At 53.0% G+C, this 14242-nt stretch overlaps 1 protein-coding gene across 1 annotated transcript; it reads left to right on the forward strand.

The window, feature by feature from the left end:
* Positions 1–4478: 4478 nt before the first annotated feature.
* RHCG (Rh family C glycoprotein) lies at positions 4479–12633 on the forward strand. Its single transcript, XM_063169852.1, has 10 exons — positions 4479–4916; positions 8468–8654; positions 8947–9097; positions 9439–9586; positions 9966–10132; positions 10795–10932; positions 11286–11422; positions 11973–12097; positions 12266–12339; positions 12434–12633. Exons 1-10 carry the CDS (start codon positions 4730–4732, stop codon positions 12497–12499), a joined length of 1380 nt encoding a protein of 459 aa, XP_063025922.1. The 5' UTR covers positions 4479–4729; the 3' UTR covers positions 12500–12633.
* The last annotated feature ends 1609 nt before the right edge of the window (positions 12634–14242 follow it).

A 14242-nucleotide genomic window follows, 5' to 3' on the forward strand; every position in this document is an offset into this window, starting at 1 on the left:
CTCTCCCATTGGCGGAGAACGGAGAGCGGGAGGGCGGAGCGGTGGAGCGGTGAGAGGGGTGCTCGCTGCTGATTGGCCAGCCGCGCGGAGAGAGCTGCTATACCATTGGTGGGAGGCAGTGACGGAGGGGGGCGTGGCCAACGCGCGGACCGAGCCGATTGGGCGCCGCCACAGGTTTAAAATTTAAAGCCGGCGGGGCGCGCCTGGCGGTGACGTCACTCAATGTTTTGCATGACGTCACCCAGCGTGCGGTGTGATGTCACTCATCGTATGGCATGACGTCACCAGGACAGGGCGGCGGTGCTCGCCGGGTACAGCGGGATCCCCGAGCGGGGCCCGGGGCTGAGCCGCGCCCCTGGCCGGGCCCTGCCCACCCCGCCCCCGGCAGGCTCCCCCGGTGCCGCTAGAGGACCGCGGCTGCCGGCGGACCGGCACCTCCCCATCCCCGCAACCGCCCGCGGGCACAGGACGGGGACAGCGCTGACCCAGCCTGCCCAGAGGGTCCTGCCGGCATGGCATCCTCCTTCCTCAGCCTCCCTGGGACAGCCCAGGGCCCATAAAATTGGGCAAAATGGGTAAAATTCAGATTCAAATTCAGATTACATATTGAGAAAATAAATACGTTACTATTCGAGTGGTCAGGCATTGAAATAGGCTGGGCAGGGAAGCAGTGGAGTCACCATCCATGGAGGTGCCCAGGAGGCATCTGGATGTGGCACTGGGTGACATGATTTGGGGGTTACAGTGATAACGCTCTGTTGGTGGTTAGGCTTGATTGGAAAGGGCTCTTCCAAACTTGATTCTATGAAGAGGTGTAGGGTCAGGGCCCCTGGACAGGACGCTTGTGGAGGACAAAGACCCTGGGCTGTCATCAGCCCCTCCCTGCAGGGCTCGAAGCACGTCTGTCCCCGTGGTGTCAGTGATCACGGTGTGATCACAGTGGGTAACACAGGAGAGTCCCCACAGAGCATCCCCACCCCGGTGTCTGCTCCACCCTCACCTCCAGAGCCAGAGCAGCCCAGCCCAAACCAGTGTCCCCAGAGCCAGTGGTATTTATAGAGCAACAAAGACGAGGGGCACTAAAGGGCCCGTTTGGCTCTGTGCTGACTGTGAACACAAGTGGGTTTAACGAGCTGGAACCAGGGGCTGGTGCACTCGGCTGGGCAGGAGTAACCTGCCACCAAGAGCAAGAGAAGGACACCAGGTGTCCCTGGGAAAGTGCAGAGGGCAGCCTGCAGCCCCAGGGATGTGGGCTCCCTTCTCCTGGCCAGGGCTGGCATCTCTTGCTGCTTGACATCTCTGTGCTGTTTGAGCCCTGAGGAGGAGCCAGCCACACCATGTCACTGCCATTGTCCAGCCGCTGGCATCTGTCCCAGCAGGCCGCTGAGGACACTTAGCAGAGTGTGACCAAAACCTGCCTTATCACAGTCCCCCTGGGACCCGAAACAAACCCAGGGCAAAGGGCAGCTTCCCAGCAAAGCCTGACAGCTTCCAGCACAGGAACTGCTCCTAGCTACTCAAAGCCCTTCTCCTCCCCTGCCCACCTCAGTGGGTTTGCTCTGGCAGCCTGTCCAGCTCTTGGCAAGGCCAGCAGAGGCGTTGGCTGAGCACAGGTGACATTGTTTCCCAGTGTGACAGCCAGAGTTGCTCACACCCCTGCTTCTTGTGCTGTCCCACGTTTGTGCTGCTTTCACAGACATTTGCCCTCTCTACCTGCTCCACAAGGACACCAACTTCCCTCTCAAACAGTCCTTGGGTTCTTTCTGGACAATCATTTACTTGCTGGTAAATGCTGTTTCTTAGGAGGAAGGAGAGGGCTCAAGAAAAATAATTTGAGCATTTGGCTCGTGTGTGGTTGTCACTTTGATCCAGATAAAATATTTTTTGTCTTAAAAAATCTCGTCTTATTTTGTCGTGTTTCCAACATTTATCTCCAAGGGATACTTAATGGTGGGGGCTGAAAAAAATTGATGAGAAAGCCCAGACCTAAATGAAGTGTTTGATCTCCCCTCATAGCACCACTCTGTCCTGCCCCAGTGGAAAGTGTTTGCCAGGCTGAGCCAGCCTGGAAAAAAGTTTTGTTTTGTATTGACTCAGATGCTTTGCTTTCAGGTCACTCCTCAAGGACATGCACAAGCAACAAGTCACCTTTGATACTGAGCAATGCCCAGAGTCTCATTTGTGCTGCATCAAGGCTTCCAGGACTCCCCAAATCCTCATTTTCCACCCCGTGTGCCCAAAGGCTACTGGTGGTGGCTGCTTTGAGCACTGATTTGGGGAGCACCCATTCCCTCCTGTCCAGGGTGAAGCTGCCCCAAGGCCTCCAGGCAAGAGGGAGGGATTTCCTGTGCTTTAGATTTTGTCTCTACATCTTTCAAACATATTTAGTGCTCATAAAAGTGAGAAACTGGGAGAGACCCAGCTAGGACCAGTACTGTACAACCCTCACCCAAGGTAACTGAGATCTGGACACTGCCAGACCTGCTCTTGAGCAGAAAGGCAAATGTTCCTTCTCCCTCAGCATCATCTCAGAAATTTTTCGGGGAAAACTTGCAGCTCTTATGGGTGCTGGACATGATGGAAGAAATTCTGTGGTGGAGCAAGCTGACACCTGCCTGAAGTTTCCAAGACATTTAAACACCCTGGTATTTGTGACTGAGACATAGGGAAACCTGCCCTGTGTGTCCTACCAGCCTTGCAGGGTGGGTGCAGTGGTGGTCTAACCCATTGTAGGGAGTGCCCTGCCAGCACTGCTGCAGACACATGTGCTGGCACAGCCCATCAGCCTTCCCAGTGCTATCCTGGCCCTGGAAAGGAGCCTGGAGAGAAGCTGGTCCCTTAATGGGCTCTCACAGCACGGACAGCCAGTGGAGCATGCCAGCCCCGCTGGGACTGCAGTGACAAAGTGCTGATCTGCAGGCTGATAAGGAGGGGCAGTGCAGCAAGGTGAGACTATCAGGCCAGCAGAAAAGCCATTAGCCTTTGTTCCTGGCCTCCACACGTGGGAAGAGGGGCTGGGGACAGCAGATGGGACAGAACTGCTGCCTCTGGGGTCTGCACAAGGGCTTTGCAGACTGCTTTCCTGGAGACCCTGCCATTTCAGTGATGGCATAGATTAGAAAAGCTCTGCAGTTACTCTTTTGCTCAAGTAATCACAAAGTGTAGCTGCTGGTGGCTGCAGTACCTAAGCAAGTTCCCTTTTGTTTTAAAACTCTGCTCTGTGCTGCCTTTTTGAGGTGTCTAAAGGCTGCTCTAGGGCAGGGCACAATACCAGTCCTACCACGTAGCTGGCACGAGAACAGGCAACTGTCAACAGCGCTCCAGCAATTAGAGATCAAGTATTGTCTGGGGATTTCAGCTTCCTTCTAGCTGGAGATCTTTTGTATCCTGGTGTGCACAGCCCTGTGTAATAGGAGACCCAAAACCACACCCTGAGCAGCATTGCTCGAGGGGGAGCTCGTCCTTCAGACAACAGCAAAATCCCCTTGCTTTAGGTGTCCCCAAAAAGTGACCCCAGTCACATGGAGCTCTGCACATGCAGGGTGAGGGCTAAGGCAGATGGGCTTCTCTCTTTTTTCGACACTGTCTCTATCCTGCTGCCTGCACGGGTTCAAATGAGGTTGGAGGATGATTTTTGTGTGGCCATCAGTCTCTTCAAGACCATCCACAGCATTTTTCTGCCATCTGTCATTTTGAGAAGAAAAGCACACAAGAAAAAATAATAAACTCAAATTATTGCCTAATCAACACCAAAATCAGTGCTGCTTGCTCAGCCTGCGGGCCACAATTAGATGCCATCAGCAAATTTGGGCAGCTTGCCTGGGCTGCAGTCTTTCATCTCTGGAAGACTGACAGGCAAACCAGGGATCTGCAGGCAGAGGAAGGAGCTGGGATCTGTTTGAAGGACTTGCCTGGCTCTTTGAGGAAAGAGCACATAATTCAAAAGAATATGAAAAATGGACTTTGTGTTTGTTAATTAAAGGAAAACCATACCAGAGGAGGGGCTGTTTAGGCCTCCAGCACCATCTCACAGTATTGCCCTGGTTATGCAGCCCCAGCTCAGTTTGCCTTGCCAGGGGGATGCTCTGGGTAAATCACTTTGGGAAATGATGGAACACATGGCACTTGAACATCCTTACAGCCTTGGCAGGGCCATCACATGTCTCTGCATTCATGGAGGATCTCAGTACCTGGTTTGAAGCTCACACCTTCCTCTTCCTCCCGTTCTGAACCTCAGCTGCTTTTCCAAAAGCCAAGAGCTGGAGCAAAGGGCAGTGCCTTCGCCCACAGTGCCAGCTGGGGAAGGGGATCTCAGAGCTGGGGAGGGGGTGAGGGGAGCACCCAGAGCCGGGAGGGAGGGGACAGTGGGATCAAGGTGCTTCTGGCAGGGGCAGGGAAGGGGTGTGGGACTGGGCAGAGCAGGGGGCTGGACACTCTGAGTCACACTGGCCTCCACATCTGCTGGTCTCTGTGGAGGCAGGGCTCAGAGGTGCTCAGAGCAGCTCAGAGGAAAGGTGCTGAGGCTGTCCCTCCTCCCAGGGAGGAAGGTGGGTTAGAGGAACAGCCCTACTGAAGCTCCAGAGCTCTGAAACGTGATCCTGCCGGAGGCACCTCCCTGGGCCCCACCTCGCCCTCCCTGACCGATATATGTGCCCGGCCCTGGGCGGCGCGGGGGCCGCGGCTCGCTCAGCCCCCGGGAGCCCCTGCTCAGGGACAAGAGCGCCAGGGCATGGCCAAGAACACCAACATGCGCTGGCGGCTGCCGCTGGTGTGCCTGCTCTGGGAGCTGGCCATGATCGTCCTCTTCGGGGTCTTCGTGCGCTTCGGCGCCGAAGCTGACGCGCACTGGGAGGAGGAGAAACGGGACATGAACCTGACCAGTGACATGGAGAACGACTTCTACTTCCGATACCCCTGTGAGTATTCTGGGAGCCTAGTCCTTGTGCTGGCTGGTCCCCATCCCATCCCATCCCATCCCATCCCATCCCATCCCATCCCATCCCATCCCATCCCATCCCATCCCGATCTATGCCATCCCAATCTATCCCATCCCATCCCATCCCATCCCATCCCATCCCATCCCATCCCATCCCATTCCATCCCATCCCATCCCATCCCATCCCATCCCATCCCATCCCATCCCATCCCATCCCATCCCATCCCATCCCATCCCATCCCTATCCATCCCATCCCATCCCATCCCATCCCATCCCATCCCATCCCATCCTGTGCTGTGGCAGAGCCTGTCAGAGGTGCTGTCTCCACCAATTGCTGGAAGGTCATGCTCTCGCCTCGAGGCTGGCTTGGGGTTCACCAAAGAACCAGAGAAAAGCCTCATGGCCCTCTGGTGCCTTGGGGCTCTGTCAGCAGCGTACCATGACGTCTTTTTTCCAGGAATAGGGCTGACGTGTTCCCAACACTCTGCAAGTTTCAGCTCTCTGCCCCCTCCCTCAGCTTTGGATCAGAGCAAGCCTTTCTGTGCACACAGAGGAACGGCTGTTGAGATCCTGTGACATCTTCCTCCTCTTCCTCCGTCCACCCCCTCACTTGTGAATTACCCTTTAGCTACTGGCATTTCGGTGCCAGAGTACTCCTGAGCTGCCAGGTTCCCAGGGTTCTTGGGTTCTGCATCACAGTGACACAGAAATTATTCAGAAGGTTAAAGCTCTTCTGGCCAGCCAGTGCCTCTGGGTGGCTTTGATCTCCAAGGCTGGTCATCTTTGTGAGCTTTTCAGAACAGGCTGCTTCTGTAGGCAATTGTTTCCAAGGAAGCAACAGGCCTGAGTCATGCATCTATTTAGAACATTTCCATTAAAAACACCTGCTAAATCAAAGGAGCTATAGCAACCTGTGGCTGCTGAGGATTAGCTAGTTGAGAGAAGGATTTGCTTACAGAAACCCGCTGCTCAGTCAGCCTCCAGGTTCATGTATGGTCGTGGCTGCCCTGGGCTCTCCCTGGACATCTGCCCTTGGGACCAGCCCCACGCAGGCCGGTGTGAAGCAGCAGCAGTGCCTGAGGGCTGCTCTTGTCACCGGTGTGCTGGGAGGACATCAGGAGTCCAAGAAAGAGTGTGTAGGAGCTAAGGAAGTGACATCTCTTCTGTCCTCATATCCCACTCCTGCTCTGCAGTGCCAAATATTCCCCCTCAAATGGCAAGATGGATTCAACACAACTAAATCAAGCTAAGGGCAACTGCTCAGTTTAGCTTTGAATTACGTTTCTGTTTCAGGCCTGAGGAAGAGCTCACGTGCCCAAAAGCACAGCTGTTCTTTCTCCCTTATCTAATCAGAAATTTTCTCTCTCTGCAAAGATGGAAAAACATGACAAGGTAGCCAGACTCTGGAATTTCAATCCTTGTGTCCATCCTGTGCTGCTCAGAAGACTGTGGTGGTTGATCACCCGTAAGATCATTTGTACCAACATATCTGTGACCACTGCTGTCCCCAGCACCTGTCTGCAGTGGCAGAGGGATAAGAGTGACGAATTAACAGGTCCTTCAAGCCAGAGAAGATTGGGAAGGCAGGCAGAGGGAAGCTGTCCTGGTTTCAGGAAGCCAACATGTAGTTGTTGGTGCCCATTGCCGGGCCCAGTCAGTGAGACAATTCCTTCTCATTTTGGATTGCAAGTTGATATTTTGTAATCAGTGACTCATCTGCTCTCTAGGGGAAAAGAAATGAGATTCGTTTGTCCCCGAGAGCATTCTCAAAGCCCAAACACTTATTCTTGATAGTTATGGCAATTGTCCTGCCACAAAAGCAGGCTTACAGAACCTGTAGGGCATGGCAATGCCTGTACTGCCTCAATGATAACAATGTTATTCTTACTAAAGGAAAACAACGGCAAGGGTTAGAAAAAGGTTTTCGATTGGGTGTGGTTTAAGCAAAGATCTGCTCTTCCTGCTGAGTTCATACAGGGTCTAACACAATGGGATCCTCTGGGTTTTGGGAAGGCAGAGAGTCCACAGCTTTAACTCTGACCTGTGTATTTCTGCTTTTAGAATGAGAGAATGAATACATGATGCAAATGGCAGCAGATAAATCTAGCTGTATATTGTGCTGCTTACACTGGAAAAGAGAGAGGAGAAATAAATACAGCTGCAGAGGGAAAGTCTACGGGATTGTGTGGTAAAACCACAGTCACTAAGATTGGTTCTTAGGACATGTGGAGAAGTGCTTTGGAAGTGACCTCTACTGAACAGTGCCAGCTGAAGATCTTGTCTCCTTCCTTTTTAAAGAGTGATTTCATAGCAGGGACATCTTTTAAAAGCAATCAGATTATCATGGCACTGCATGGCTTAAGCCTGTCCAAATGCTCATCCTTAAACAAGTTACAAGGTCTTCTCAGCTTCTGCAGAGCTGCACTTCATACAAGCCTTCACCCACCCTCAGTGGAAATAGCAGACACAAGCCCTGTGAAAATGGACCAGGAGCTGATGGATTTCAGCACAGTTTCGGGGTAGAGCAGACTTGAACCCACAGAATTTCCTTTGCCCTGAGCTTACACCCTCTCTGAGTGCACAGACTTTGCTGGATGTAGTGGCTGTAATGATTTCTGCACTGCAAAATGCAGAACATTCTGGTTTAGCTCTCTCAGTGCTGTGTTTATCTGCTCTGCACCATGGTTTTGCTGGCAGGAGTCTCCCAAGGGGGATCCCAGCCTTGGGTTTCCTGTTCTTTCCATTGGCTGGGAGGCCTGCAGTGTTAGGGTTTGCACGGTTCAATTTGAAAGTATGCAAGCGTTTCAGCTCACTTAATTGCAAAGGAATGCTTATCTGATAGAAAGGTGCAGCATTAAAAAGTACAGCAGGTTTACTGCACCAAAAGGTCTTTCTAGAGGCTCACACAGATCTGGTTTCCCCCGGGGAAGGGCATCTGAGGGGCTTGGCTGAGCAGGTCTGACCATTAGTGGGAAGAACTGGGTCTCTCTGGTTTGAGCACTAAAAATCTCACACGGTGGGTTTCTGCTCTCAAGGGTGTTTTGCTGCTGATTTCCAAAGCATTTAAAAGTGTATTTGTAAACTTTCCTTGTTCTTGTGCTCTCCTTGCTCTGAGCCATCACCAGGACCCTGCACTGAATGGATGTACCCAAAATGGCCATTTACGTGTTTTAACAAAACTTTACTGTTCATTTCACGTGATGGTTTTGAGTTTTTCACAAAAGGAGAATAAACAATCTGAATAGAAAAAGGTTTTCCTTTGTACACTCCATTACTCTCAGGTCTTCTTTTGCACGCAGCTTTTAGTAAACATTTCCTTTAAAGGCTGAGCCTTTTAACCAAAAGCCAATTTCTAAAAGCTGAGCCATTTTCAGACTTAGAAGCATGGGGACATGAGGCAAACACACATTTTCTCTTGAATTTCCCCCCTACTGCTACTGATGTAATTAGTTTCTTTTCAACACCAAATGCACGTGGCTCTTGCAGCCCTGCTGTCCTCACAGAGCTGAAAGTCCCTTCCCTCTGCACAGCTTTCCAGGATGTCCATGTGATGATCTTTGTGGGCTTTGGCTTCCTCATGACCTTCCTCAAGCGCTATGGATTCGGAGCTGTGGGTTTCAATTTCCTCCTTGCTGCCTTTGGGATCCAGTGGGCTCTCCTGATGCAAGGCTGGTTCCACTCTTTCAAGGACGGGAAGATCCTCATTGGAGTGGAGAAGTAAGGAGGAGTTGGGCTCTGGGATGGCACCTCTGGCCTGGCCAGTGGAAGAGCTGGAATGAGAGCCAAGCAGTTGGCAACACCTGTATGTCAGTGCTGGGAACACAGATCATCCACATTACCTGAATAATGTGGGACTGTGAGCATGGGAGGAAGGTCACTGGGAAATCCAGGGATGTCTCCTAATCACTTCTTTGTCTTCAGGTGGGATCTACAGAGCTAGGGGTGGATAAGAGTGATTTCCAGAGAAAATTTCCCTTATTAAACCACAATTTTCTTTCCCTTTTTCCAGCCTGATCAATGCTGATTTCTGCGTGGGCTCTGTGTGCATCGCCTTTGGGGCCATCCTGGGCAAAACCAGCCCCATACAGCTCCTTGTCATGACTTTGTTTCAAGTCACACTCTTTTCAGTGAATGAGTACATCCTCCTCAACCTTCTTCATGTAAGGCTTTAGGTAGTACCTGCTTTGTTCTGCTCATTTCTCTCTGCACCTCTTCAAACCTTCTCCCTTTGCTGGGGCTCCACCAAGACACTGCCTTCATAAGCATTAAAAATGCAAGAATTCAGGCAGCAAAACTAGGCAGATTGTCAAGGAGAGGGGCAGTGGGTCATGCTTCCCTGGGAAGGGAGATCTTCTGGGGTTTTACACATAAGCCTGGCAATTCAGGAGCACTGGGTCCCTCTGTCAAGTGCACAGACAAGCTGGGCATGATGCAAATCAGGCCTCAGCTCCAGAACAAGTGGAGATTGCAGAGGCAAACCTCTGTTTTCCCGTGGCTGCAGGTGAAGGATGCAGGTGGCTCCATGACCATTCACACCTTCGGAGCCTACTTTGGCCTCACAGTGACACGGATCCTGTACAGACCCAACCTGGAGCAGAGCAAGGACAAGCAGGGCTCTGTGTACCACTCTGACCTCTTTGCTATGATTGGTGAGCCAGCCTTCACCCCGGGGTGCTGCAGCATGGGGAGCTCTCAGCTGCACAGGGCTGGTTCCTCCTGTGTCTCTGGGAAAAATGCAACCAGCATGAGTTGAGGAGCTCTGTATCCCAGAGGTGTTTCACATTTCAGAGTTACTCAGCTCCCTTCATCAGTGGCTGGGCTGGGATGGTGCCTGGGAAGATAAGGATGTATTTTGGTTCCCTTTCTGTGCCAGCCTTTCCTGATGCTGCTCTCATCATGTGGGGTGTGAATCTGGGGAAGCAGGACTACAGGATGTAATTTCTCCCTGTGCAGAAGAATTTTGTTTTCAATCCCTGTATTCTTTCTTTTCCCTTTCTCTTCTTCATTCCATGTGCCCCATCCCACCAGGTACCCTGTACCTGTGGATGTACTGGCCCAGTTTTAACTCAGCCATTTCTGACCACGGGGATGCCCAGCACAGGTCTGCCATTAACACGTACTGCTCGCTGGCCGCCTGTGTCCTCACCACCATGGCCTTCTCCAGCATGCTGCAAAAGAAGGGCAAGCTTGACATGGTAAGATGGGAGCACAGAGCCCTGCACTGCCCCAGGGACACATAATGAGGTTGATCAAGGGTCTAGGAAACAACTGGCACTTGTGTTTTGCTGAACAGACACAGGGTTTCCAGGGATGATGGTGAAACCAGCATCCAGTCAGAAACTCTGAGGCTATATTGAATAAGAAAGTGGGAATGGGTCCTGCAGGGCTTGAAGTGTGGGGTGATGCCCTGCCAAGTCACAGCAGGGACTGGACTTGCTCTTGGACACATTGCAGAGCCCTTTTTGGCAGCGCTCCCCATCAAACAAGGCCTGCGCAGCAGCTCGTGAGCAATCGGGGGGCTGACTCGTACGTGTTGGATGTGTGGGTGACAAGTCTCTGTGACAGCAGAGCTTGCATGACACACGGGTGAGACAATTTCCATCTCATCACAACTCCCCACCCATATCTGTGGATGCAAAGAACGTGTGTGGTACGGGGAGTGGGAGTCTCTGTGCACCTGTGCTACAGACAGAAGCTGCCTGTTCTTTTCTTGTTTTTCACCACCCAGTAGGAAAATGGGCCCTGATATTTCCTCTGGAAACATTTTCAGAGCTGATTCTCCCGCTTTGCCATTTGCACCATCCCTGAGCAATTGCAATGTCCCTGAGATGCCAAGGCAGAGTGGTTGCCCCTGCAGGTGCACATCCAGAACGCCACGCTGGCCGGCGGCGTGGCCGTGGGCACCAGCGCCGAGATGATGCTGACCCCGTATGGCTCCCTCATTGTGGGCTCCATCTCTGGCATCGTGTCCACCCTGGGCTATGTCTACTTCACGGTGAGTGCTGCTCCAGGGGCCTGCAGTCCTGCTCCTGCTGAGGAGACCAGAAATGGATTCACTTCCCTTTGATGGTTCCTGCTTTCCAGAATCCCTTGTGAGATCGCTTCTCTCTCCTTTCACTGCCCCAAAATGCTCAGCAAGTTTCAGACTCCCAACAGGAGCGTGTTTGGAGGATATGTTGTTAGTTCATTTTGAGCTTGGCTCACATCTTTGTATCAAGCCTTTAGCTCTTTAATGGGACACAATATCTCTCGTCTTTCTCTGCTTATCCCAGTCCTCCATGGAAGAAACTAATCCTTTCCAGGACCACACTCAATTCCCTGATTTCTCTCTACTTCCCTTCCCCTCAGCCTTTTTTGGAGTCCAGGTTGCACATCCAGGACACATGTGGCATCCACAACCTCCATGCCATGCCAGGCCTTATTGGGGGCATTGTGGGGGCCATCACAGCAGCTGCAGCCACAGAGGATGTGTATGGAAAGGAAGGGTAAGATGGCTTGAAATTCTTCCCTGAGGACACATTTTACCTGAAGCTGTGTGGGCTGGGAGCAAATAACAGCTTTTGTTAATAGTTCAGAGTTGCCCAGAGCTATCCCTCAAAAACATGGGTTGCACTGACTGTGTTTGGCTTACTGAATTGTAGCCTCATCTTATGCAGCTGACTCTTGGTGGCCTCATAAAGTAAGCCACAGTCCTGCTGTTTGGCATTATTCTGGGCCACAATGGGGAGGGAAGTCCTTCTCCCTCTCCGCTGCATTGTTTTGTGGGGTCAGGTAAGGCTAAAATTCTGAATTACAAGGAGAATGTTTATATTTTGGGCTCCTCCTTGGTAAAGCTTTGCCAGGGGTCAGAGAAAGAAGTGAGCGGTGTTTTGGTCATTGGAACACTGCAAAAGAGGGATGGGGGTAGGGAAGAGCTCCCAAAAGAGCTGGGCACCATGGCTCCTCCAGAGCTGGGGAATCCCTCCTCTCAGGGGCAATCATCAGCATTTCTGCCCTTCTGCCAGGGGCAATCATGCCCATTTCTGCCCTCGGCAGGTTCATCAAGGCGTTTGACTTCACGGGCGTGTACCAGACGCGGACACCCAGCATCCAGGGAGGCTTCCAGGCAGCCGGCATTGTGGTGTCTCTGCTGATGGCATTCGCTGGGGGAGCCATCGTGGGTAAGCCGGAGGGCAGCGCGGAGAGGGGAGGATGCTCAAACAGCGGCATCCACGTGCCGGATCCATCCTGGGGGGACGGCACCGAGCGCCGTGCCAGGGCTGCGTTTGCCCCCTTGGGTGGAGCAGCCGCATCCCCCCGTGCCCACGGCCCTGCCCTCCTCCTCGCAGGGGGCATCCTGAAGCTGCCCATCTGGGGGGACGCCGCGGCCGAGAACTGCTTCGAGGATGGCATTTACTGGGAGGTGAGCGGGCCGGGAGAGGGAGCGGGGCGGGGGGCACGAGATGGCGCTGTCGGCCCGCGGCCCGGCCCGGGGGGCTCAGGGGGCTCTGCCGCAGGTGCCGGAGGACGAGGAGAGCGACGTGTACCACATGCACAACCCCGACAAGCCCGCCTCGCCCTGAGCCGCGCCCCGCCGCCCGCCCGCCTTCCCCGCCGCAGCACCGAGCGCAGAGGGACCGTCCGCTCCCCGAGACCGCGGGGCTCTGCCCTGCTCTGCCGCTTTTGTGGATACAATAAAGTCGTGTTCTTCTTTCCAGGCCTGTGCTGCCGTGTGTCAGCAGCCGGGCGGGATGGGATGCGCGGCACAGGGATGGGATGGGATGGGATGGGATGGGATGGGATGGGATGGGATGGGATGGGATGGGATGGGATGGGATGGGATGGGATGGGATGGGATGGGATGGGATGGGATGGGATGGGATGGGATGGGATGGGATGGGATGGGATGGGATGGGATGGGATGGGATGGGATGGGATGGGATGGGATGGGATGGGATGGGATGGGATGTGCGGCACAGCCGCTGCCAGGAGAGCTCTTGGCTGCCCGGGGCAAAGCAGAGGCGCTGGGACACTCCCGATGCCCTGGGGACAAAGCGGAGGCATGAACGGTGGCAGCACGAGCTGGGTGTGTTAGAAAATGTATTGGATTATGCAATCTGGGGAGATACCTGGTTTGGGAGCAGGCACCTTGAGATGACAACCCCCACGGTGGGAAGCACAGGCTGGGCTGGTTCTTTTTGAGGAGGGGATGCAGGGGTGCAGCAGCTGAGCCTCTACTCATCCTGCCATCCACGGCAGGGGTGAGGGCCATTGTGAGTGCAGCTACACTTCTACATGATGGCCTCTGCCATCACCTTCCCTTGAACCACCCTTCCAAGGCCTCCATCAGCTCCTTGGGAACCTTTTTTGCATGTACAGCACAGGCTGAAAGGACCTTTTCCTCCTTTTTGGCTTCATCCATTTCTTCCAGTGTCACCAGATGTCTCTTTCCACTGTCTGATGCTATTCTGATGGGAAGAGGACAGCCCCCATCTCTTAGCTGGACCATCAGGCTTCAGCCAGAGTTGGAGGACACAGGGATGAAAACAGGGCCTAAAATCCTGCACGTTTTCCAGGGTGATATAATATGAGGAGCAGGAAAGGAAAAGGGAGGGGGGGAAAGGAGGTAGGAGGGCTGATAGGTCTCTTCACTGCATCTAGCTGTAATTCTTACACCTGAGGGGGGGAGTCAAAAGTAGCTATTCACATCCCCTTGGGATATGACACCCTCATTTTCCATGCTGGGTAAAGACAAAAACCCTTTACAACATGTTTCTGGAATTTGTCAGCAGCTGCCAGCAGCAGCATGTTAATTAAATGTCGGCAAAGATGGAAGCAAGAGGCTCTGCTCTAATTGGACACTTTGCTTGGTGGAGCTGAAAAACATTGTGACAGAGGAGGAGGTGCCGAAACACTGTGTTCCCCTGCCATGGCGGGGACGGGGACAGCCAGGCACCGAGACGCTCTCTCCTGTACACACATTGCCTCCATTTGGCCTGAAACAACCTCACCATTGAAAAAAGAAGAGTAATAAAAGGCCTAAAATCCTCCACAGGATTGGTTTCCAGCACGGCAGCAGTGTGGCATGCAGGGAGAGGGCTGGTTGGCTGAGGAGAAATTCAGAAATATCGTAGCTGGGCCAGCTGGAGCTCCAGCCTGCTTGCCAGCAAGTGGTGTATTGTATATTTCTTTTATGATGGCAAAGGCAGGTCTGACAGGGGTTAGAAATGGTCTCTGGAGAATGATCCCTGCAGAGGCTGAAACATACATTGAGCTCATCCTTTCTCTAAGACAGGGATGGGAAAATGTAGGGCAAGTGTTTTCCC

Source organism: Melospiza melodia, chromosome 15 (assembly GCF_035770615.1).
Source record: "Melospiza melodia melodia isolate bMelMel2 chromosome 15, bMelMel2.pri, whole genome shotgun sequence".
NCBI lineage: Eukaryota > Metazoa > Chordata > Aves > Passeriformes > Passerellidae > Melospiza > Melospiza melodia.

What these genes read in the sequence shown, in the direction of transcription:
- RHCG (XM_063169852.1), top strand. Translation starts at nt 4,730, where the DNA reads ATGGCCAAGAACACCAACATGCGCTGGCGGCTGCCGCTGGTGTGCCTG. An exon ending in TGGGCTATGTCTACTTCACG is followed by an intron (nt 10,933 to 11,285) that starts GTGAGTGCTGCT and finishes CCTTCCCCTCAG; the next exon opens with CCTTTTTTGGAGTCCAGGTT. An exon ending in GATGTGTATGGAAAGGAAGG is followed by an intron (nt 11,423 to 11,972) that starts GTAAGATGGCTT and finishes TGCCCTCGGCAG; the next exon opens with GTTCATCAAGGCGTTTGACT.